This window comes from Epinephelus fuscoguttatus, linkage group LG1 (assembly GCF_011397635.1).
Source record: "Epinephelus fuscoguttatus linkage group LG1, E.fuscoguttatus.final_Chr_v1".
In the NCBI taxonomy this organism is placed as follows: domain Eukaryota; kingdom Metazoa; phylum Chordata; class Actinopteri; order Perciformes; family Serranidae; genus Epinephelus; species Epinephelus fuscoguttatus.
Genome location: NC_064752.1, coordinates 36,702,671 through 36,728,789, shown reverse-complemented (window position 1 = coordinate 36,728,789; position 26,119 = coordinate 36,702,671). Strand labels below are relative to the sequence as shown.

At 40.5% G+C, this 26,119-nt stretch overlaps 1 protein-coding gene across 3 annotated transcripts in view; it reads left to right on the top strand.

Moving 5' to 3' along the window:
• Positions 1 to 2,133: 2,133 nt before the first annotated feature.
• The window catches only part of mdfi (MyoD family inhibitor), a 39,254-nt gene continuing 15,268 nt past the window's right edge, over positions 2,134 to 26,119 (top strand). The window contains exons 1-3 of one of the 3 annotated variants that reach the window (XM_049584304.1): positions 2,134 to 2,601; positions 4,931 to 5,132; positions 21,889 to 22,026. In XM_049584304.1, coding sequence (XP_049440261.1) covers positions 4,982 to 5,132; positions 21,889 to 22,026 — 289 coding nt within the window. In that variant the 5' untranslated portion in view covers positions 2,134 to 2,601; positions 4,931 to 4,981. Of the gene's footprint in view, positions 2,602 to 2,661; positions 2,764 to 3,209; positions 3,329 to 4,930; positions 5,133 to 21,888; positions 22,027 to 26,119 lie in introns of those variants that run through there. The other 2 variants (XM_049584323.1, XM_049584314.1) reach the window with 2 other exon arrangements.

Below are 26,119 nucleotides of genomic sequence, written 5' to 3'. Positions count from 1 at the left end.
TCCTACATCTCTCTGACAATACCACTGCCCACACAAACTCTGACCCTCGTGCCCAGACAGACACTGAGCCCCCACAGCGCATAAGAATCCTACAAATAGTTCAGTGTCAAAGCCCGACTGTCTCAGATGAATGACTGTACACAAAATTGAACGGGAGGTTAGCCAGTTGTTAGTAAAAATGAAACCTGTCTCAGAAAAAGCCTCAGAAGATTTGCTGCTGTGAATTACCTCACGCCCCTGCCACGCCTCCAACATCAATCACGGAAAACACTCTCATCAGCCACAACCTCCAGGTGTCAACACGGAATGAGCAGATGAGGCCCATGTGTCATGTGCTGCTTTTCTCTGTGTCATGTGTGACTCAAGAAACACAGTCAGTTCTTATATTTCAGTCATTTGTTTTATTCCACCTTCCTTATTGTTGTGATATTAACTATCAGGGCACTCGGAGAGCACAGACCTCTGCCAAGGCCAAATGCTCCATTTGGCAATGTTAACAAAAGTGAAAAATAATTTGTATATCCCCCCTATGATTCAGATCTGCTCCAAAATTTAATGGCTTCTTCCTTGGCATATGCTACACCCTCTTAAAAAGTTTCATGAAAATTGGACTTGTAATCCTGCTGACACACAAACAAGCTGTACTGAAAACATGACCTCCTTTGCTAATAAGCTAATGAGCTAATGTTGCTGTGGTTTTATCTGTCAGAAAGTTATTGCAAAAAGTAAGAAAAAAAAACAGTTTTGCCTACATTTGTAGACATAATAGGCTCAATAGAATTATTATTATTGGTCATTAACTTACACTAATTTATCTAGCTGCTAAATAAAACACACTACATGACAGAGAGGGTTTTTAATATTTGATATGTCATGTAGCCCAATGCTTTTATTTATTTAAAAAAATTGTTGTTGCTGGGTAACCAGCAGTATTTAAAAGTCTTAAAACACAAATATCAGGTCCTATGATACCCAAACCTACTGGCCTTATTTTTCAAGATAAGCACATCTTTTCAGCAACTGTCATTACTTTGAAAAGAGGTAAAACCAGTTGCTGATATGACTGAGAAAATCACGTAGTATACACTGTATTGAAATGTCATTCAATGTGGATATCACCAAAGAGTATTCTAAGTATCATTCTCGTCTCACTAAATGAGACTTCATTTGGACTACAGAGTGCAAAATTGCAACATTTGTTAATTCACTTAATCAAAGTCTCACTCATCTAGGCAACATGGAGATGGTTATGAGTAAGAATTAATTTGTCAGTGAGTGATGCAGGGTGGGTCCACTTGCACTACTTCTCCTTTCGACATGAAAGTCAGGCCCACTATTTTTGAAACTTGCAAAAAATAACTAGTTGATCTCAGTGGCAACTACGGAATAAGGTGGGGATGTGCTTTACAAGGGTTTTTTTCTGTAATTGCATCTGAGCTCACAATTACTATCAAGAGGATGAATCATGAGTCGTGACCTAGTTTAGTCTTGTACTGGGACATCTTAAAAAGTTGTGCACATCAGAGTGAATGTTCCCACAGTGAGTCACAGCAGCATGTCAGCTGAAAACAGTGACCCCGCTGCACCTGAAGAACAAAGGCTTGGTTGACTCATGTCAGGGTACAATATGGTGTACGTGGTATGTTACCAAAAAAGAAAGTACAATGGTTAAAATAATTAAGAATTTTGCTACATAACTATTCACTAAAATTACAAGTGGTGCTTCAACAGTTTGTATTTATGTTTTAAGAGTTCTCCAAACTCTCCAAAGAATATTAAGCAAGCATATGATATATATAATGATGCTGTAACTGCTTCAAATGTCACTAATCCAGCTAAAATACTGACCACAACTGATCACCACAGATATGCCGCATTTAAGTGATTTCAAGTAAGTTTACTTTTCACATAAAAAGTTAAATTCACGAAGTGTTACTATATTATTAATGACAAAACATATGGTTCCTGGGCTCATAATTCCTGATGAAAGCTACCCTGTGTTAGTGCTGTGTCTGGTTCGGGTTAAGGGGGTAATTATATGACAGTATAGTTCAGCCCAACTAGTTTGTAGCCTGGAGGAAGCACAATCACTGCTGACTGTAGTTTCCTGTCCAATAGCTGCAGCACAGAAATCTGAGGCAAGTATAGTGGGAGTACAGAGAGAGGAGAGACCGAGTGCACAGGACGGATACTGCTCATATTCACAGTTTGGACAAGTTTGGGACGGTGCTGGACTTTTGCGGAAACGCAACAGAAAGTGGAGAAACTTGTGCAGAGCAGACAAAGAGTATTGAGCGAGCTGCCTGCAGAGACACACACAAACTTCCAACATCTGGTCCACTGGAGGACGGGGCGAGCCGGAGAGAGAGAAATTTTGGAGGCGGAGAGAAAAGTATCTTCGCTGGAGAAAAATGCATTGAATTTGGGAAGTTTGGTGGGCACCTACATGAGCCGAAAAGAGATTCGGTGGTCGTGTAAAGTTACAAGAGTGGAGGGAAAGAGGACGGGAAAGGTCTCTGAGGGCGAGAAGTCCACCTGGAGCGGTCAGAGAATGAATTAGCCCAAGTGTTTTGGCTGCAGCGCGTCCCAGCCAGAGAGAAGGTAAGGAGTTGTTTTGCTGGTGGCTGGTGCTGTTGTTGCAGATCAAGGCGAGATATTCTGCAGGAATATGAATGTAGACAGAGAAAGGATCGCCACACTGGAGCTGAGCTCGAGCATGCAGGGACTCGTTTGGGGAAAGCAGGGCGCAGACATGCAATAAAGGTAAACAGAATACGCCCGTTATTAGCTGCCAGTGAAATTTAGGTCAATTACACTTTCAATTTTAGCCCAAATTTCTCCTGAAAGACATACCTCACTATTTATAAAACCTGTGTACACGTAGGCTACATATCTAAGCAAGAAGTTTGGCACTGTTTTTAAGTGTGCGGTGAAATGGCTTTTTCTCTTTTCCAGAAACTTCTTTAAACTTTTTACAGCGTCAAAGTATAAAACTAAGCCCACTGTAGATATATAAAGGTGGAGACATTTGTATGTAATTGGTAAACTTAGTTTCATCAAGCGCTTTGGCAAAAACTTAGCTATTGGTTGTCAAAAGTTTTGGGGGCAGTGAGTGCGGAGCAAAGGCACGGGAGCGCGCAAACAGCTGTCCAGCTGAGCTGCTTTGGCAGGGAGGGCGCGCGCCAAACACACGTTGGCACGTGATACATTTACTCAATGTGTCCCGTGTTAATGATGAGTTAAAGAAGGTGCCAAGTGGTCGAGACTCGAGTCGAGACAGGTAAAACACTCCTGTGACCTGGTGACAGGTAGTTACGCAAATGTGAAGGTAAGACTGGACTCATTAAAAGTCGTCTCATTTAGGCTACATGTCGCTTAGCAACCATTTAGGAAGACTGTAGTCTTGAGCCAAAAAAATCAAAGTCTTTATGTAGGCTACTTCAGGTTCTTTACTACTTGTTATCATCGCAGTCTGACTACTCGGGCAGGGTGAAGTCAGGTAATATGGGACATTAGTTAATATGGGACAAATGGGGTTTCACATCTTGGGCTCTTTGAATATTAGCAACCACTTACCCCCTTTTTATGGTAAAGGGTTTTGAGTGAGTACTTGGTGCATTCAGGTAAAATGGGACAAAAGTTTAGGCTACAGACAATTTTCTACAGTAAGACCAGCATGTTTTTGGTGCTATATAGGCCTAGTCATTATTTATGCTATTGTGTGCTACCCTGTCATATTACATAAACTTTTAGCATTCTTGTCAATCATAAAATATTTAAGATGTTGCAATGAGTCCTTGTCAGCCAGAAAAGTCCAGAATTAGTCATCGTTACAAGCACAAAAGCACACACGTATGTCCATTGTAGACAATGTGTCAGCAAGGAAACAGGCAACAAAAGAAGGGGGAAAGCATGGCAGAAAAGTTGGACAATTGTTTTTAATGAATAGCCACATGTTATAATAGTTATTTCATCACTTAATGACAGTATTGATAAATGGATTGAACCATTTCAGAAACAAACATGAATGTCCCATTTTACCTGAACATATGATTGAACTAAGGTAGGGGTTCTTGGTGTGTTTGAAGGTCCAAAGTTTCTAAACTGTTTTACTTAGCAGATATACATAACACGGACTAACAGTAACACTTAGATAGTCTTAAGAATTTTAGATGATTTTAAAAGTAATCTACCCAAAAGTGTCTCAAATTACCTGACTTCACCCATTTTAATGATACCTGTGAATATCTCATGAAATAATTTCAATTACAAAAAAGATTGTTGTTGCACAACCTTCTACTGTTCTTGCTTTGAAAGCTTTAAAAAGGATCAGTTTTACTCTTGAATTGGTTTAATTATTAAAATCCATCATTTCAGTTTTCAGTCAGCATGACACACACTATTTGCATGATTATATCGACTTTGAAATCTTTTCTGGGATTATAAAATTAAGTTCTGTTAATATGAACAATATTAGGCCTGTTTATTATTTTGTGTGCATTCATTTTTAATTATTACCTTTAGTTTGACTTTTGTTCCCATGCTTTTCTTGTTAGTGTTGTTTCATCTCATGTTTCAGTGTTGAAACAAGTCCTCTGTCATTTAAACTGGTTGTATATAAATAATTCCACCGTTATTATTATTTGCACAACAGAAGTATAAAGAGTTTAAACACTATTTATGAAAGGTAGGCTATGATTAGGCACATCCGTTGTGTTGCCACTGTTTCATGAAAGCAGCACTCCAGCCTCCTCCTTTAGTGATTTTTATAGCTGTAAGGGATTCATGCTGGTTCAAGTTTTGCCTGATTACACCTCTCTAGCTAAAGTACGGCCCGCTGGCTTGTTGCTCTGTTTAAAAGGACAATGAGAAATGTTTCATGTGACCTATGCGATCACCTCTGAAATAATATCACCTCTCTCTGCTTCAGGCTCACTCCTTGGCCCCTCCACCTCCTCCCATAAGAGCCAGGCCTACGCCCATGGATGAGGAGAGGAGTGCCCCTGCCATCTCCCCAGAGCCACCAGATGATGGGGACCCCAGTTTACCAGCTCCACAACCCAGTTCGCACACAACCTCGACTGCAGATACAGCAAACAGCTGCCCGAACCCAAAGCCCTGTCCTAGTCCAGGTAAGGAAGAGGCTGCTGTAGAGAAGCAGACAGACTGACACGAACAGCTCTTATAACGCTGGCGTGAAGCTGTTAGTGTTTCAGTTGCCTACGTGTTGAGAAAGAGGCAGACCCAGCCAGCACAGAACAGTTATGTGATAGGTCTGAACAAGCCTAAAACAAGCTAATGTTTTTAACTACAACCACAAAGCTGCATTAAACCTCCTTTGTTGCGTTCTGGTGTGTGTCTATGTAGAAGCGTGGCTGCCTCAAAAAAGCGAGACAGAAAGTAGTTATAAAGACATTAAGTCTTTATTATGAAAAAGAGGAGCTAGTGGATTTTTGCTGAGAAAGGAAACCTCTCTGTGCTCTTACATGCATGCGAACCTCATTATGGCGGAAGGTTGGCCAGTATGTGAGTGAATATATAGCTGTATGCAACACTTTTCCCTTTCTTTACAAGCTATAGAAGACCTTCTTACCCCAAAAACAAGAATAGACCAATTTATTCACCTTTGTGAAAGTGCGTGTAAAGGTTGATGTTAGTTTTCCAGAGTGGAATAGTCTTGAGTCACTGTTATGTTTGTAATACTGTAGACCTGGTAATTAGTAATCGCTAACAGTAGACTCAGAAGCTGAGTTCTAGGGACTCACGCCGAATTCCCCAAAAATCATTGTGTATTTTTGGCGGATGTCATGGTGATTCATTGGGTCAGAGGCCTTCTCACTGACAGATAAAAACAGTTACGTACTGAGGTGATTGGGCTGTGTGGGGGACGTGCTGCCTTGGATGATCTGAGGGGTCAGGACCAATTCAGTGCTGTGGAACGCTTGAAGGCCGCAATGGGACTCCTGGGGATTGGGGAATAAACCCATGACCCTTCCCCTTTGTGCAATTGGTCATGGTGCGGGTTGACTGACACTGGGGCGGGAACGAGGCAACGTGGACCAACTCAGGGCAGTGTTGTGCCTGAATGACTCATCCAGCATCAGCCGAAGTGATTCAAGTTCCCTCAAGCTTCAGCGAGAAGACAACAGCACAGGCTGCAGATCAGAGTGTAGATCCTATGGGGTAATTGGGGTAGGTGTGGTAAACAGTTATGGAAGTGTGCAGAGATCTAAGTGGCTTGTTGCCATGGGAACCTGCCACAAAAACCTTCAATGGTTGATGGAGGTTTTTTTTTTTTGCTTTGTTTTTTAAAGACAAGCCCAACCCGATCTATTATGATTACTGCACTGAATGTGCAAAAGCATAGAACCTACACACGCACTTCTCTGTTCTCCGCTACATTGTGGTTCACCATGATGAGCGTAAATACAGCATCAGATTTAATGATAATACCTCTGCGAAGACTTTTAGAGTTATTAAACTCTAGGTTTGTGCCTGAACATGTTCTCGTGGCTGTGCTGGCTTTACCTGTGCATGCTCCTCAGTAAGCCAACACAAAGTATAACTGTGGCTTCTCCCACTAAAGTTAGACTGCTTGTCTGGCTGACTGGTCTAATTTGTGTGTGTCTGTGTGTCTTTGTGTGTGTGTGTGTGTGTGTGTGTGTGTGTGTGTGTGTCTGTGTGTGTCTGTGTGTGTCTGTGTCTGTGTGTGTGTGTCTGTGTGTCTGTGTCTGTGTGTGTCTGTGTGTCTGTGTGTAGGCTGAGGGTAGGTAAGTGAGCCAGGGTGGGGAGGAGAAGATCGGTCAGGCTACCACTGAGGGCAACAAGGCCCTGCTTTCAGTGCTCTACTTCACCCCCCACCCATCCCTCTGCCTGCAGAGTGCAGGGCTTTGGAACAACACAACAGGCACATACAGTGTGTAGATCTAACTGAGGAATCACATTTGAATCACATTATTGCCCAGGGGTGCATCATCAGAAGCTTTGTAGAAGCTTGCGGTGTTCTTCAACTTCTTAAAACTGGCCAAGTGCCAGGCAAAACAGGCAATAAAACAAAAACTGACAATGTTTAAGATAGAGCAAAAGCTTAATGTTAAGCCCTAGTGCACTACGTTGTGCGTCAGCAGTGCACCAGTAAGATGGGATTTTGTTCTTATATTCTTGTATCGTATTTTTGTCATGCAGAAATTTTCCTATTTATGTTGTCACCAATGTGTTGACAATTGATTTGTAATTCCTACAAGTTCTGAATATTTTTACCAAGCTGCTGGTGCACAATGTATTGTTTTAATGATTCAATTTAATAAATTCATATTTAGGTATTAAGTTGTTACACTGTGTTTTACAAAGTTGAGAATGCAATGTTTAAGTCAAGCCTGATTTTGCCTTACACATAAAATGTGTACACACTGAGGCATACAGCTTATTAATTAAACACTGGTAACAGATTGGTACTCTGTATTGGCCAACACCTAAAGCCCAGGTATCAGTATTGGGACTGAAAAAGTTCGATCGATGTATCTCTAGTTCCAAAATAGTGCTCTATATTTCCAACCAAAGTTGCTTAGCCAGTGCATATGCCAGAAGAGTTTTTTTTTTCTTTCTTTTGTACAGCCCATGACAACTTCATCAATTCAAACTGAAATGAAGTTGGTCACTTGCTTGTAGTGAGTAGGGTTGGGCGATATATTGATTGTACCCAATATATGATGGCTTGTTCCACATGGGATATATAAAGTGACTATGTCACAAAGATCAAATACAAATTGTCATGTCATCTTTTTAAGCCACAGGCATGAGACTCGCTTTGGTGTTTTGGTTGTTACAAACATGATACTTCACACACAGTCCCCAGCCCATCCAGACTTTTCTCTCAGGCGATAGTGTGTGAGCAGGCGAGACGTGTGTTTTTGTATCTGCAGGGCTCCAGACTGTGACCACTGTTTTTGCAGTTTGCGACCATGGAGCACCAGTGATATTACTAATATATGACCTGGAGAGCTGTCAGTTTGTTTTCTGCTCACAGTGACGACATTCTCACACTAAACTGAGCCGCTGTAATGCTTTAACTTTCCACTAACTGCTAACAGCTACATGTAACTGTAGACCAAAAGCTTCAAGTTCACAGCAAAAACATCAACACTTCCAACCTGAAATGAGCCAGGTGCTTTGAAATAAAAGCACCAGCGGTTCCAGTTTGATTTTTCTTAATTGTATCAATACTTCTTATAAGTGTAATTTTTTAACTTTGTAGTTACAGTGGTTTATTTAGTAGTTTAGCGTTTTGGTAGTCTCCAGTAGTTTAGAAATTTCAAAATTTTGAGATATATATTGTGTATTACAATATAGCTTAAAACTACTGCAATTTTACGTATTGGCTATATCGCCCAGCCCTAGTAGCGAGTGACGCATCTGTCCAACCAAGGTTTTTCATTGACACAGAAGCAGTAGCAGTTACTGGGACCTAGGGTTGGTTTGTTTCCTGTATGATTGGTACCTATCAGACTGAATCATAATGCAGATTTCGATCAGATTTTGTGAATAGCAAGAGAACATGATCAAGAGCAAGGATGAGAGCAAGCGAGCAGTACAGTGATACTGCAGGGGAGCAGAGAGTATGAAGTTAAACGTAGCAGCGTAATGTATATTGTCCGTGAATAATGCTACAACTCCTCAAAACCTGAGCCAAGTTCTTATGTCTAGCTTACCATCTGCTGAATAAAGTGAAGCAGGTTAGCCACAAATCAGCGAGCGAAGTTATTCTCCCATTGGAACCTCACCTGGCTCACTTAAGGTGGACTGTTAAGGTGGACCAGCTATTGTCATTGTAGTGACAATCTCAGCTGCTCCCTAACAGATAATGGAGAAATGTCTGGCTGGAGTTAGCAAGACAATTAGTGATCCCTACTCAAAATTTATTTTGCTGTTATTAGTACTGTAACTATACTCTTAAATTATTGTAGTTGGGTTGGGTTTTATTTATTAGGTAAATTTGTTGATAGTGCTTTGTAGTTATCCATATTTATGTATACTTTAAACTGAGTCAGGCCTACTATATTGTTTAATTTCAAGTTTAAATTTGCCTTTGCAATAAGAAAGCTGTTCTTTAATGTTACTGACCATCATTTTTGCTTTTTCTTTCATTTAAAATATTCAGGCCCAGTTTAGGCAAAGGTACCATTTTAAAAGTATCCTGTTAGAACAGGTGTCAGAAAAAAAGACACCCAACCTCACTGGGAACAGATAACGTTTTTCACAGTTTAAAAAAAACGTGTCAATCTAAGAGTTCTTAATCATGTAAGTCGACTTACAACAGCTTTGATAGTCATGTAAATGTCATCCACACCTGTTGCCATTTTCCTGTATTATTTATTTGGTTAGCTAGCCTTATAGGAAGATGACATGCCCATTTTTAATCTCGCCTACTATAGTCTTTTCGGTTAACTTTATCCAATCTGCTGAATCATCCCTGTGTGAACTAAATCTGGGATGCAGGTGGTGTTAGTTCCCAACAGCTTGCACAAGACCACACTGAAATGACGTCATGCTCAAGAAGCTTTTCAGGGCTTTGAGAAGGTTTTAAAGATATTATGCTGTGCCTGTCACAAAGGGAATGGACAAAATACTGTGAACACCTGCACAGTCATATCCAACTGAATGCCACAAATAATGTCGCTGTGAATATTTCTTTACAGTCAGGGGTGTTGATTCATTTTTGTGGTTAGTTTTTGAAACCGTAGTTTAATTATAACCATGACCCAGCAGCATCAGCATGGGAGTCAGCCAATCACAATTCACCAGATGAGTTCGATGGGAGTTTTAGTCCTCTTGTTGACCCATGTTTGGACAGCAGTCTTTTCTGCTGTGAGTGAATATAGCTCTGCTCAGTCGTTACAAGGCCATTGAACAGTGGTTTGTGTGTGTTGACAGATGTGTGCCTCTCGCTGTTGTGAGTGTTGCTCTCACTCAGGCATGAAGATGCAATGAGGCTGCCTGTTTATATAGGAGCCTCGTACTGTACCGCCACATGCTGATTCCCTCATTCTCTTTCACCACTGGCATCTCGCTCACTCTATTTTTTCTCTTCCTCTGTCTTTTTTTTGCCCACTTCCCTGCTTTTGTCTCTGTTTATTTTTCTTCCTGTCACTCTCTGTATTAGGGTTGAACGAGACTGTGTTTTTATGTTGCAATTTGAAAGAGAGGAATTTTTGAATCATTGGAGCTATGAGTCTGCGTATGACTTTCATTATTATCAGTGTCATAAACTATAAGAGGTGAAAGTTTTATTTGGAGCTTGTTAATGTTGACAGCTATAAGACAGCTTTTTCCAGCAAATGTAGCCAGCTGTAGATGGGCTGGGCAACATGGCCAAAAATGCCATCACGTTATAAATTTTCATTATCAGTTGAGACGATAATTATCACGATAAATGTCAAATTATTACTTCTTTCTGGTTTAAAAATCTGATTGTTGCTCCTGAGTGAAAGTCTAAGAAACCATAGAGTTAATTGTGGTGTAAACTACTATTTATTATTGATTGTCAGAACATGACAACCCTAACACCTTGATGTTAGACCTTGATGACTGGTCGCTTCTAGATGCTAAACTCAGATTCAAAAAACTCCCACGAGATGTCATGTTCCATGTTTAAAGGGATCATTTTAATCCAAACTGTTGTCTCTCTCTAACCCTTGCCAAGTGGTTTTTGTGCCTAACTTAACCAGACCTTAACACAGCATTGTCACACCACAAAACAGCAAGACAAGAATATTTTGAAGAGGCTTGCAAGAGTTTATAAAATACAGAGTAACCATCAAGACTGGACCTTGTTGGCTGGTCTTGTCCTCTACTTCTCTTTGTTTAAGGTGCATTAGTGCCCCCCCCTCTTCTGGTTTATGCATGGTTTATTTATATCAAACATTTATTGTATTTCTGTTGAGGAACTATATCGAGATGATTATTTTCATAGTTTGGTCTGTGTCCATGTTCAGTCTCAGGAAACCGGGACTGTACTTTCTACAGTCTCTGAAAGATGCTTTGGTTAAAAAAAAGACAAAACAGCACTCTGTTTCTTGATGTGGACTCTGTCCTTTTGCTGCTTAAAAAGACCAACATAGTCGTTAGCCTGTCTTTAAATACAGGTCTGCAGTCTAGCATCACAGTTGGCTCATTAGTAACCAAAATGACTGGCAGCTGGCTGTTAGAATCTCTCGGTTAAACTTTAAAGCACATCATACTGTTTTTAACTTTTATGCCAAGATCTTGTTGATGGGGTCTTTAGTCAGATGGGCCATCCAAAATGCCCTTATTTGTCATTAGCTGTCATCACTAATGTATAACTACAGGTGTAAATCACCAGTTTTACAACGATACAATTTTAAATTGATTCTTTGGACAACGATACAATTTTTGCCAATATATACAAAGTCTGCCACGATACGATTTTGATTTGATGCGATTTAGGGGCCTTTGATCAATATGAGACGATATTATCTGCCCATTTAACGCAATCTGTTACAAAAGAAGCTGCCACAAGCTGCCAAACTTTAAAGCAACTCCACTAACACTCATAAAATAGTGCATGGGTTAAGCATGTTTACACTGCATTAATTAGCCTAGCAGTTAGTGGACTCTTTCTCTCTACTCATAGCTAAACAAATGACATGTAACATTATTTTTCTTACTCACCATTGGTTTAAGTCACTGTATCTCCCGACAGAACTGCACAGGTGAATTTTGGCATGCATGCACATTTTTTCAGTTGAACATTGTTGAAATGTAGTAGCTAATGTTGCTGTAGTTAGTGGAGTTAGTGGAGTGAGACGCTCGTCTCAGCGGGTAAAGTTACGTCATGTTTTATCTCGTAACAGCATTGTTTACATACACCATGTGGTCTGTCTGTTGTCCTGTATTTTCTCCATAATCCAAAATATTTCACACTGCAGATTTTTTTCCTGAGTAAATACCACTCTCCTCAATGTCTTCTCTTGACTGCTTTCCATCTGTCTGCTGCTGTTTGATGTTGACGCACACTTTCAAAATAAAAGCATAACCCAAGTATGACACCATGGATTGATATTTTTACTTTGTATAACATGGGATAGTTGATCAGTAAATTAATATATTGATCCAGATCGATGGATTGTTACACCCCTATACATACATACATATATATATATATATATATATATATATACATAATGTGGCATTATTTTGTCATAAGCTTGTGATAGTAATTAGTACAAATTACTCTTGTCAAATGTGCAATGTCAACTTAAAATACAGGTCTGGAGTTTGCTATTTGTAATCATACAAAAAAATAGCAAAAAAATAGTTGCTTTGTTCCTCCTCTTATGTAGTATAATTAATCTGTCTCCATCACAGTCTAAACTACATTTATCTCTCTCACTCTTTGCTCCAGCGTGCAGTTGCAGCTATTTGCCTACTTGTCCCTTTTTAGTCCCTGAGGTTTGTTGAGGCTCGTGTCTAATTTGGTTTCTCACAGAGATTGAAATAAACTAGGAGCAATTTGAGGCATTTTTACAGCATATTTGAACTACAAAAATGAGCGTTTTTTTTTTCCCCTCACCACCTCACAAACATTTAAGAAACTGTTGCTGCTGCTGCTACTCTGGTGGCCTACAGCCACTCCCCCCCCCTCTCCAACTCCAGACCTGGGTAGAGTCTCCAAATCCTCATAACCCATGTCACATACCGTTGACAGCTACTGTCAGCAGGATGTGATGGTACTAACTACCCAGCAAACTGTCTGTCTTGTAGAGACACTTGAGCCAGGGGCCTGTTACTGTACACTTAGTGCTGCAGTGACAGATTTGTGTTGTTGTTGTCTCCTGTAGTTTCAAGTCTACAGTTGTGGCAGAGGTGTATGTAGAGCCTCGCAGATACAGTTTTTTAGGCCAATATTGATGAGATTTGTATTGATGAAAAACAAATAAGACAATCACAATCATTAGTGATATCTGTAATAACTCAGTGTTGGTCTGTGAGAGCCCTGACACACCGACCATATGTTCAGCTGTTGGTCGGTGGGCTGTCTGTGAGCATCTGTCCTCCTAGTTTTTGTGGTGTGTCCCACATAGTTGGCCCTCATTGTCCTTTTTTCGGCCGATTCAGCATGTTAAAGTGGTTTTGGAGATGGCGAATCCTGTTGGTGAATGAAATCACTCTGTTTGGCAGTTCAGCTCTGTACACGATAAGAGAAAGAGAAAAGAGATAAGAGATAAGAGAAAAGCAAACAAATGACTAAGGACCCATTCACACTGCCACTATTTGGTCCACTTAAAATGAACCCTGGTCCACTTCCATGCATAGTTTGGTTCGTTTGGAGTGGTGTGAATGCTCATTCGCATTCTGGTGCAGACCAAAGGAGCGATCCCGGGCCTGCTTGGTTCACTTGCAAGTGAACTCTGGTGCGGTTTGCTTACAGTGGGAGATGCACATGGACTATCTAGCGAACCAAAGAGAGGAAGTGACTTAGAGAGCAATGCACCAAGCCAGCTGAAGGGGATGGATTTCCATTTTCGGTCCTGGCCAATCGATGAGCCGAGTTTTCTTCTTCCTCATGCTTTATCTCTATCTGGCCAGTACTCGTTTCAGGCAATACCATGTGATGTTGTCCAGGTGGTTTGATCCGCTTTAAAAAGTGCAGTGTGAAAGTGAATCGAAACAAATGAAGGTGTGGAATTTTTTGGCATTCCCCGCCCAATTGAGCCGAGTCCCCCAGACTATCCTGGTGTGAATGCACCCCTAGCCATTGAGCTCTTTAGCAGAAACGGCTTGTAACTGTCCGTGTTATTGCTTGTGAGAGCACAGTAAATATCCTTTGTTCTTTCAACATTGGGTTGTGTTGTTCATGTGTTAACTGGCAAACTAGCTCTTTGAATCTCATCTTTCCTTAGGTTACCCTTTTTGAATGACAAATATAGACTACCACCGCTTGCTATTGTGGAGAGGTATTTCTTCTCACACAGGCGCAGAACATACTTGCTAGTTGGCCATTGTCTATAATCTTTGTGGTGTGTTCAAATACAACTTTTTAACCAAGAAACAGGCAATCTTGGGCGACACAACAGTCTTTGATGTCGGTTTGGTGTGTCTTGGCCTTTATGTTGGCTTGCCATTGTGTGCTAAATTCTGTTTGTCCTTTACAGTTTATAACTGTTGGACGGTTTGTCCTTAGTTTACATATGTTGCATTAGGGCTGGGCAAAACATCAAATATCAATATTGATGCCATGAGACTAGACATCATCTTAGATTTTTGATATTGCAATATCACAAGTGTTGTCTTTTCCTTGTTTTAAAGGCTGCATTATAAGTGATGTAATTTTATGGACTTACCAGGCTGCTCTATTATTTGCCTTCACCCACTTTGTTATTATATTCATGGTTACTAATGAATATTTATTACAAAGCTCATGTGTTAAAGCACTAATAGTCAATGTTACAATATTGTTGCAATATCAATATCGCAGTTCTAGTCAAAACTATTGTGATATGTGATTTTTACCATATCACCCAGCCCTATGTGGCACAGCACCGTTTGGGTTTTTGTATCTGATGGTTGTGTCCCTGTGTCAGGCTTCTTGTGTTTAATGCAGCAGTGTAGCGCTGGGTTAGCGAAGCAGCTGCATTTTCCCAGGAACCAGAGGAATCTCAGAGACAAAGTAACACAATTAAATTCCCCTTAAGCCTGTTCAACAGCAGACAGTTTTTGTCTTTAATGAGCTTACACTGCTTCATTCTCTCAGCAGCCATAATCTCTGATTTTGGACATATTCCAGTGCTGCGCTCTCACAGCCCCTCTGTGCAGTGTGTGTGTGTGTTTGTGGGTATGGGTTTCTGTGTGTGTGTGCTTGTGGCTGGATTGCAACTAAACAATTGCCTCTTCTTTCCTTTTCTTTGTGTGTGTGTGTGCTTGTATGGGTGCGTGTGTGTTTGTTGAGGGATTTAGATAAAAAACGTTTCTGTAGTTATGAGTTCTTTTCTTTGTATTTTCCTCCGTCCTGGTCAGAACCCCAGCGGTTGTGTGTGGTTTCAATCAGTTCCAGTCATTACTGCTGGCCAGAGAGCTGCTACTGCGTCGTCTCCACTAACTCCGCTCTGCTGAACATTATTCTGCTTGGTTGCTCTTCAGCTCATCTCACTATATCTTCTTTCTAATTCTCTCAACTCTTATCTCTATCTTTATGTTTTTTAGTGATGAGTCAGCAGGGTCTGCACGTGCACACCCATTTCTGTCTGTGTGTGCCTGAATAGTGCGCTTTCAAATGGGGCTGCAACTGTAACAGTCATTAGAATTATTGATTGATCTGCTGTGATTAATTGATTCATTATTTAGTCCATCATATGTCAGAGAATAGTGAAATATATACAGTAAAAATAGCAAATATATCTAACAATTTTATTTTAAATTGATTTATATTACTTTTATCACTATATAACAATACTACATCACCCATAGATTGCGATTGTGCTTTTGATTTTTAGAAGTATTTGCATTTTAGTACAAAGTCAAGGCAAGCAAGTCCCAAGTCAAGTCTAGAGTCCTTAACTTCAACTTTTGAGTCCTAAACAAGTCATAATGCACTCTCAATGCAATGCCATTTTAACAACAGAGTAATAATATATTAACTTTACAAAAATTATAACTGCTCTTTAAAATTTGTATTTATTCGTTAAAACAACAGTGACTGAACTTAAACATAAAAAAGTAGCACTGACACTGCACTCCCATGGCATATAACACTATTAATCAGCATCAATACAGAATGAACTGTTTCTGTTCTGTCTTATTGTATTTAACTCATCTCATGTTGGCTGATTGGCTTGGAGGAAGGTATCAAGTATTTCTGAGTCAAAGGCTTAGGTCCCAGTAGAGTCACGAGTCATTGGAGCTTAAGTCCAAGGCAAATTGCCAAGTCTTTTTTTTTTTTTTGGCAAGTCTAAAGTCATCAGATTTGTGACTCGAGCCCTTCTGTGTGGAGTCTGTATGTTCTCCCCGTGTCAGCATGGGTTTTCTCTGGGTACTCCGGCTTCCTTCCACAGTCCAAAGACATATACGTCAAGTTATTTGGTGACTCTAAATTGCACGTAGGTCTGAATGTGAGTGTGAATGGATGTTGGTCTCTATGTGTCAGCCCTGCGATAGTCTGGAGTCCTGTCCAGGGTGTACCCTGCCTCTCGCCCAATGTCAGCTGGGATAGGCTCCAGCCTCCCCGCCACCCCTAACAGGATAAGCCATTACTGAAAAATTAATGAATCAATCTGACTCGAGTCCAAGTCGTGTGACTCTTTTGTGACTATATTGCATATACGGCACATATGTTACACTGAACATTATATATCTGAATATATTATTTTGTACTGTATTTATTATTGATACATATACCTTGTATTATCTTTTCCTATATCAATGTTAGTAAAATGCCCATCACAATTCCCCTGAGCCTTCAAAAGGCACATTTGGCCCAACCAGCAGTTTAGAACCTAAAAATACTCGATTTTACAAAGATATAAAACAAAACTAAGCAGTTAATGCTCACATTTCAGTGTTTAGAACCAGCAAATGACTCATGACTAATGGATTACCCAATACTTCTCAATTAAATTTCTGACTAATAGTTTCTGCACCATTTCAAGTTTTGATTAACCACAGCACAGAGATTATGACATCTTGACAGCATTAAAACAGTGTTGCAGCTCCCAATTCACATTACATGATAAAAGTTTCACCATATTAACTCATCTGGTGCACTTTGCTCCTGTTTGTGGGGTGCATATGTACTGTATGTCTTTGCCAAAGGGATGTACACACCTAAGAGACCTCATTTCCTGTCTCTGCCTCTAAAGAAGTACCAGTGAAGCTACAGAAACAGGGTTGAGAGTTAATTTAAAAGGCAGCAGGTAAACTCAGCTCAGCACTCCCCCTCAGAGATCATACCCAGAGGAGGAGCAGGTTGTGCTCCCCTTCAGGTGATCCCGGATATGTCATGTCATTTACCAACCCTTGTAGCCTGGATCTTTGTGTGTGTTGTGTTTACGAGAGCCACTGCCCTATGTGATCCATATGTTTTTGTTTTAATGGCTAACTGTTTGTTTACTAGGGGACTGAAATTCCTCTGGATTGCCCCAGGCCCACTGACACGTGTACATACACCAGATTACAAACACGCACATACATGAACACACACACACACACACACACACACAAGCACACAGTGAAGCATGCACAAACAAATACACGTACTCACCCACACGTGTAAACACGCAGCCAGATCTCCTCAGCGGCTCTTGATTGCTCTGGTCTGATTTGAATTAGAGGCTCATCTTTCTCAGATCTCAGAAATGGCTCTGAGGTCGAGCGGTTTGGTGGTTTGATGCTGATGCCAACACACAATTGGTTGAAGGCCTGCTTGGATGGCACTAGGGGTTCGGTGGGGATGTGTTTTTGCTCCAACAATCGTGGTTTTGAACGTTTACAGAGGGAAAGCTTTGACTGAGTCACAAGACCTACACACTTTTAACCCATAGTACTCCACTGGCAGCAGGAGTCTAAACGAGAATACATAACAAACTACTGTACTGAGGTATGAATTGTTTCAGCTGCCAGATCATTGAACACATACTCAGTAAAAATGTGCAGGTGTTATACTTGGTGCATTTATTGCATATCTTTAACATTCATTCTTCCAACAAGAGCAGCAACACAGATGTTTGTCACACCTCCAAGGAGTCTGCATAAACGCTGTGTCATGGGTTTATATAAATCTGTATTTCTCAGCAGTAATGGATTCTTCTTAAAATGATTTGTTATGGAGTCATAGACATTTACACTGAAGATGACTGCCCTCTCCTTTCCCGTAGTTTGCTTACGCTGGGCTCTCGTGTGGCTTTGATAATGACATAATTGCCCCCAAAAGCAGCTTCCACAGAACAGGACCAAAACAACATGAGAAAGAAAATGAGAAGAAACGATAAATGCCACCTAAAGCACTTTTTGTTTGAATTATGTTACTGCTCTTGATATTTTCAAAAAACCTGCCAAGTGTCGACAGTCATTAAAGTCAATTGTTGCCCGCCAGCAGATGGTGAAATACTACTTTTTTATGATCCATCCTCAATATTTGATAAAATGGATACCAGCTGCACAGAACAATGGACGATTATAGGTAACTGATGGACTTTGATGAGCTAATTGATCACTGATTATAAGAATATTAAACATGATGTTTAAACAGATCATCAAAAATGCATGACTGGGCCTGTGGACTGATGTATGATGGAGTTACATATATTGTCTTTTTGCATAGATCTTCTTTTTAACGCTGAGTGTTAGCCAAGGTGCTTACAAGAAAGTAAAATAAGGAATGACTGGTGGATGGATATAATGATAGATACTAGACATATACACTGCCTGCCAGTGACATATGCAGCCTATAATACACACATATCTCTAAACTAGACATTTGGCAGTGTCGAGGGCAACAGTTCTCACTAGTGGCTTTCATATCTGAAGCCGGCTGATTGAGACTAATGGATACAATATGGGCCTTAGAAATGGCTTCCACATGCAAGAGACAAGCATATGTGCGCGTGTGTGTGTGTGGGGAGAGAGAGCTGGTACTAGATATGGGAAGGTAACATTAGGGCATGGATATATGTGTTTTATGTGTATATGAGCATGTGTGTTTGTGTACAGGTATGCGTATGGGGTTTGTATACCACCATCTAATAGACCGGAAGAGCAGGAAGCACTTCCTATCCCTTCAGGTCCTGTTTACGCTTCCTCCAACTTCACATGCACAGAGATCCCATTACACACAAAAATCCCCACAAATACACAGACACATACAAACACACACACAAACTCATGAAAGTAAAGGCAAACACAAATCTTCAAATACTTAAAACACTGTTCCTCTTCATCAAGGTTAGACCACCTTACATAACCGAGTGATTCATACCAGCAGCTTTGATATACTTTGTTTTCTAAGAAAATAAAGATAGTGTTCCTTCAGACAGGCTAACGGTGCCTGGAACTCTGCAGGTTGGTAATACTGGAGACTCATCCTGTTGCGCTACACAAAAAAAAAAATGGCAGAAAAAGGAGCAGCAGCTCTTGTTTGCCAAAACAGAATTGTTGCCACATTGAAATCTATAATCAATTAATTATTGGAGATTAAATATAATTGGCATGAGTTTCTGTGTCTATGTCTCTTCCCCTCCTTGTGTTATAGACACACTGCACACAAACACATACTGAATAATGGAATTCACTAAAAACATGTGGTGACGCCATGACTTACTGGTAGTTAGTCATTGTTACAATAAGTGATTGAAAATGTGTTGCTGTCATCAGTTAATAAAATACTTCTTTTCACTGTTGTGATGTTATTTTTGAGAATTTATTTAGTACTTTCAATTAGGTGTGGACAACATGGGACATATTACAGTGATTACTGCAGATTTGCATCTGTTAGTATGTCATGTTTTCCTCTGTGTTAAGCATGTTTTACAGGAACAAAATGGAATAACTAGAAAAAACAAACTGGAAGCTTGAAACTTACACTTATTTAATTATTAAATTGTCAATTTGTCTGATGATTATTTAATTATTTATCGTTTGGTCTAAATCAGAAAACAGTGAAAAATGTCCATGTGATTTTTTTAAAGTCCAAGATTACATCTTCAAATGTCTCGTGGTACAAAATCAGAAAAGGTTCAGTTTACAGTGATATCAAACATTAGACAGACAATGCCAGACTGAGTTGCCAACGCAAGTTAGTCTGAAACGTCATAATTCTTTTTCAGTTTTCAAGGGGCATTATCAACAGCTGTAGACCAAAATGCCTCTGGATGCAGTTGGATAGATCTATAACCAATCAGAGAAGTGAAATAAGTGATATAGTGCTGATCGATGGACAAAAGTTAACAGACTACAGTGTGCAGAGATGAGCTGTGATGATGTAGCATCAATATGTCTATCAGGTCTCTTTACAAAGCTAGGTTTATACTCACCAATGTATCTCCCCGACATGAGAGTGCGCCAGACAAAAATGACATCATCATGTATTTCGCGTAAAGCACAAAGGCTCCTCAAGTTTTCAGTCTTTGTCTCAAACATGCCCCATATTAGATCAACAGTTGTGATTGGCCCGACCCAGGTCAGGTTGGCTGGAAATCTATCTGAATGGGTGGAGGGGACCACACACATCTGCCAGAGCAAATAAAACCTGAGCTTGCATTCATCTGGCTCCCAGGCTAATAAAACTGAAAAGCAGAAAATCTTTTATCAAATTACAGTAACAATTTATTATTGAAATAGTTGCCCATTAATTTTCTGTCATTCCACTGATGGATTAACTGACTATTCATTGCAGCTCTTGAATAATCAAGAAAAAAATGCTTCAGAGATTCATTTGAGCCTTCTCACTTTGTAATTTGATTATAAGAAGAGACAATAACATGTAATATTGAAACACAGCGCCCTAAAATGGGTGATACTTGTCATATCTTAATAAATGGGGAATAAACTGGTACGTCTTCAGTAGTTAAAGTAAGTTTACTTAAAATTGTAGTTGTGAGTAATGTCAGCTCCATTTTAAAAGACAGCTCTGTTTTGTGCATTGATTTATACTTGCATTTTTTTTTTTACACTGAGTGAGATCAGCTGATGAAGGTCGGTGGCACGAATGACTTCATGCTCCTGCCTGGACCTCCGCAAGTGCTATGTTTGCTTTCTCTCATGCGTTAATAAATAAAGCAACAGTACAGTAGTTATATTTGGACAAACACAAGATCAGAACCAGATAACTGGATTCTATCAACAGCTCATCTCATCCCTAGAAATAACTCTTGTATTCTATTGTTTTTACATCTTTTCTTTCATTTCACTCAAAGCAGTCTGTCTACGTCTGAGGAACCTTTCCGTAGACATTATATATGTATGGCTGTAAAAGTGGGAATTAATCTATGGAGTTACGCCAAGTATGTGAAGGAATTTATTTGGAAGAGTGAAGAGGGAATGTGAACTGGAGACGAAGAGCGCGAGAGGCAGGGGACAGGAAAGAAAGGACAGATAGAGAAGTGAGCGAGAGTGGATAGAGTAAATAAACATAGCCGGGAAGTGTTGAGTCCACGCACAGGACGCGGTTTGGTGTGTGTGTGTGTGTGTGTGTGTGTGTGTGTGTGTGTGTGTGTGTTTATCAAACCCAGCTGGCTCCCATTTGCCCAGGAATGAGTCTGCACCTCTCAGAGGCCCAAGCCTGCCCTGCTTTGAAGGCCTCTGTGTATGTATGTGTGTGTGTGTGTGTGTGCATAATAACAGCTTCATTAGAGCGCCGCATGATACCGGTGAACACATAAAAACACCCAGACATATATTTACTGTATGTATATTATGTGTACGTCCTCTTACGTGCTTGTTTTAAACACACATACATCCACTCTCAAACACAAACAGTCATCCTAGCACATGCATAGACCCACACAGATTTCAGGTTTCACAAGCATGCACATAGACCCCTAAACAGTCCCAAGGGGTTGGATTTAACTGCTTCCAGATGCAAGTTCAGGACAGAGCACAGACATACAGACAAAATCTTCTGCTTTGTTGAAGTCAGCAGAACTACTCTGTTTAAATTAATTAAGTGCTAGTGGATGGGAAATGACATGGGAGTAGACAAGTTTACTACAAGTGGGAAAACAGCTTGCCGCGGGTACCTGATAATATCCACATGGAAAGCAGCTACTCATTCCGGAAAACTGGGAACGTGAACCTTAAAATAGACTTCACATAAACATAAAACTTTGTGGTCTTACAAAAAGCAGTTTTATAATTGTGTATCATTTGTTTGTTTGTTTTCAGATGTGGCCCACACCTATACTGAGCCCCTCATATTGAGGTTAAATGGCACCCCAGAAAGGTTGCTAAGCGATGATGGAGACAAGTGGAGCAGCGGCCTCTTGCACACAGAGCTTACGACACCCAGCAAGAGTGTCACATGTGAGTAAATAGCACCCCCGCGCACACATACATTCACACACATAGACACACACACACACAGAGGGCGGGGAGGGTTTTGTTTCCATTACCGATCACTGGTCTGATGAGTCACATTGTCCTGACCTTTAACAAATACATTTACACACCCTGAAGAAATAGGTCAGGTAATCATACACACAGACAGAAATATCTACATTGTCAGCTAAGTAGGTTATGTTTCTGATTTCTGAACACAAGCACCCAAATCTCCACGCTTGAAATGAAATACAATAACTCCTCTTTCCCACTTTCTTCTGTTTCTCTGCTGTTTATTCTTATATTGTTATCTGTTTGTTGTTGAGAATGGGATTGTTAGGGTATCTGCATGATAACGGTGAGAGTGTGATTGGCACTGTCTCCTTTAATTATCAAGGGTTCACTGGACATCTTCATATTTATCAAATCAAAATAAATATCCCGAAAAAAGTCTCTTAGGGCTTTGCCATTGGCACTTTTGGCCATGCTGAGTCTAAACCATGCCATACTGATTTGCGTTTCCATTATTAGTTTAAGCTAGTGAGTTGTGCCAGGTCACACCTGAGATGGACCATCTCCAGGGCAGGATATCTGTAGTCAGTACCTTTAAGGCATCGACCTCAGTGACCTGGTTGAAGTAGTATTTTACGTTCTACCTGCATTTGATCCTTTTTGCCCTCAGGGTCTGATCCTGTACAGTCCTTACAACCAGTCGCATCAGCAAAATATCTGTTGCTCATGTCTGAAGACTCAGAGATGCACTCCTTAAGGCGAACAGTCACTTTAACATTTGCCCAGTAGTTACAAGCTAACAAAACAGCAGTGGCTAACGTCTAACACTGGGCCAATAAAGGATACCAACAAACTCCCTCCGACACCAAAACAGCTCAGCGTTGTCAGTCCGTGCTGGAGCTCACACTCCCGCAGCAGCAACTACAGCCCATACAGTCTGTGGTGTGATAAGGTTGAGTACGGTGTATTGTCAGGGTTGGCAGTTGGCAGTTTACTACACTCCATTTACATTATGGATATCAAATGAAGTACTCTATTGGTATCTGTATAACCTTAAGGATAATGGTATTCATAATGGTATCGTAATTTTCTAAACAAAACCTAGCCCTTACAATCTGCAGAGTTTGGACAAAGCACACAAGACCGCCTCCAAACAGGTAATGGTGACTTGAGATTGGGCTTTGTCATCATGAAGGAAGGATTCAGTGACATGTTTAAATAATCTTTTGTCATCTAGTCTCTGTTTTTCAAGCCTGAAAATCCATGATGATAAATAGCTGGCTAACAACAACTGTTGCACAGTACAAAAATAAACAGCCTTACTGAGCACCATGCTTTTAACATCATTAGTTAAAGATACACCTTTAAGTGGGTAACCCTATTGTATAGAGATGCAAATCCCTGTCATGCTGAGATGATGTGCGGAGTCAAACTGAATCAAGCCAAGTGAGCACATATGTATGGAAGAGGCTATCAGATTTGGTTGATAGAGATCTAGGGACATCCAGGCAAGTTGTCTGCACTAGTCTCTGTAAATCAGTGACTCAGATGTGTTTCCAGGGTTTGCTATCAGTATTCTAAGATATAGTCGATGAGTATCGACTACAGCACATGCTATTAGAATTTAAACAATGATTTATTTTTGAGCTTTCATAAAAACTAAAGCCAATGTTTTTTTTCCAACACACCCTCTGTTATCCATGATATCCACCCACATTCATGTCACTAATATCACTGTCCCAACATAAGCTGTAATCTCTGCTCTGTATAAAGTGTCTATGCTGGCATCTTGGCCACCATGGAGTTCAAGATGGCAGCCAAGTCATCACATTATCTGTGGTTTGAGTCCAGTTGGGGACTGTTGTTAAATGTCATTCATCACTCGCACTCCTCATTTCCCTTCACATCTACTCTATTTTTAGATAAAATGAGGGGAAAATGAAAAAAGAAAGATAAAGGGAAAAATGCCTGAAAAAAACATCTGTGCTCTTTGTCCCTCCCTCACACAGCTCACCACTCAACTAGCTTCAGTCTGTCAAGCTTGTCGTGTTCAACAGTCTTGGGCTTATGAGAAACGGTATTTGGTAATGGTTGCTTAGAACAGAAATATGAAATAAACAACATTATTACATCATTTTGTAAAACCTTGCCATCCCTGTCTACACTATTGACTGTGAAATAAAGATAGATAATGTGACAGCTCCCCTGAAGTGAAGCCAAAACATCTCATGGCCAGCTGCAGTATGGGTCAAACCCTGCCATGGGACATGAACCAAACTAAAAGTTCAAGGTACATGTCAAATAAATCTTTCCCAACAATAGTTTTAGTCATTGTTGGTACTTTTTTATCAGGCTGATGCATGTTCAAGTGTCTGTTTTTCTGATTAGTTTTGTTTTAATTAGTTATTTGATGGTATAAAGAGAGGGTGTGCCATCATGATTGACAGCTGTGTTTGCCAATCAGTGTTCTTGCGATCAGTGTAGCTGCACACGATTGGTCAGACAGCAGGAACTTGATACACCAAAGATCACTACTGCACAGACTCTGGCACCCAATGACGTCATCAGGGCAAGTTGGCAGCAGCCGTATCCTGGATATTTTGGCTTCATTTGTGTACACTGGGAGGAATTGGAGACACGTTGTCCATCTTTATATCCAGTCATTGGTCTAGACATATGGATTAAACCACACAGCATAAAGTGGAGCATGGTTTTGTTCCAGGGCTGGATTCTTAGTCATTTGCATTATTACAAATGTCAGTGTGATTTTCAGTGAGGTTCTCTTACTTCTGTAACAGAAACCAGAAGCTGGGCTCTCTACACTGTGATCTGTGAAACTGTTTTTGCCCAATCCACTCCAATAACATTTCTCATTGCTGTAACATAGAATTTGCTACTGTAGTTGGCCGTTGTACTGAAGTAAGAAAATTGCTGGAGGAGAGACCAAAGTGTCTCGTATTGTGCGTGTTTTATTTACACTCAGCTGTCCAAGTCTAAACTACTTCCCAAAATCCCCAGCTGTCCACTCATTACACTCTATCAGCACCTCTCCACCTCAGTTTGCTGGCGAGGGGCGTCGCAACACCTGGAAGCTCTCCTTCCAGAGTCATATCACCAATCGCCAACACCCATTTCCCTCCCTCATATTACAAGTCCCACGGTTATGTTTCAGCCAGAGACTCTCCTTGATGTGCAGTCGCTCCAACTCTCTGTAGCTAAGCCAAAGGTTACGCAAGTGTGCTATGTCATTACCCCGCCACATATATTTTTCTTGCTTTCACTCCAGTTTGAAATAAGTAGAATCTCGACCTAATCCTCAAACTAGTTCTGCTATGTCATTTATTCACTTAGAAGACCGAACTTCACAATAATAAACACCCACAAAACTGTAAGTTGTCTGGATGCTTTGCCTCTAACCTAAAAGCACTGTAAAATTTTTAAATGCCCTACAGCGGTCTAAATCTGTCTTTCCTGTCATTCAAAGACGAGGAGGGATGGTGTAAGTGAATGGGGTGCGATTGAGTAAGCTGAAATCTGAGCATGTGCTAGAAAACTAGCATTTCTTTCCTGGAATCCAGGGCCAGCCGTGGGTGACGTGCACAAACACACAAACCTGCCCCGTGGTAATAGCTAGTTTGCGGTAACTAAATAACTAGCAGTTCGGTCAGGAAATGGATAAGTAGGTGAATGCAGTGCGTTTTGAGTAGGTGTGTGAATGTCTGCTGTCTCCGTCTATGTTTGTGCCTCTACCTGTCCTGTCTACTGTGTCTATTTCAAGCCCAGGCTGGAAGGCTGAGATGTTTGGATTAGGTTTTCTTTCTGCCTCTTTCTCTCTCTCTGCTTTATTTTACATCCCAATAAAATCTATGAAACCCACCAGCTCCATATGCTGTGCCGGGAAGGTTATGCAACTACAGTAGGCTCGGACAAAATGTACCGCCATGAACACCAGTCCTCACTGGCTTTCCATTTGCCTTCATGTGCCTCCTCCCTTCATCCATAGCTTCCTCCTTCTGCAACTTACACAATCACACGTGTTCACTGGACTTGAACCACAAACTTAACA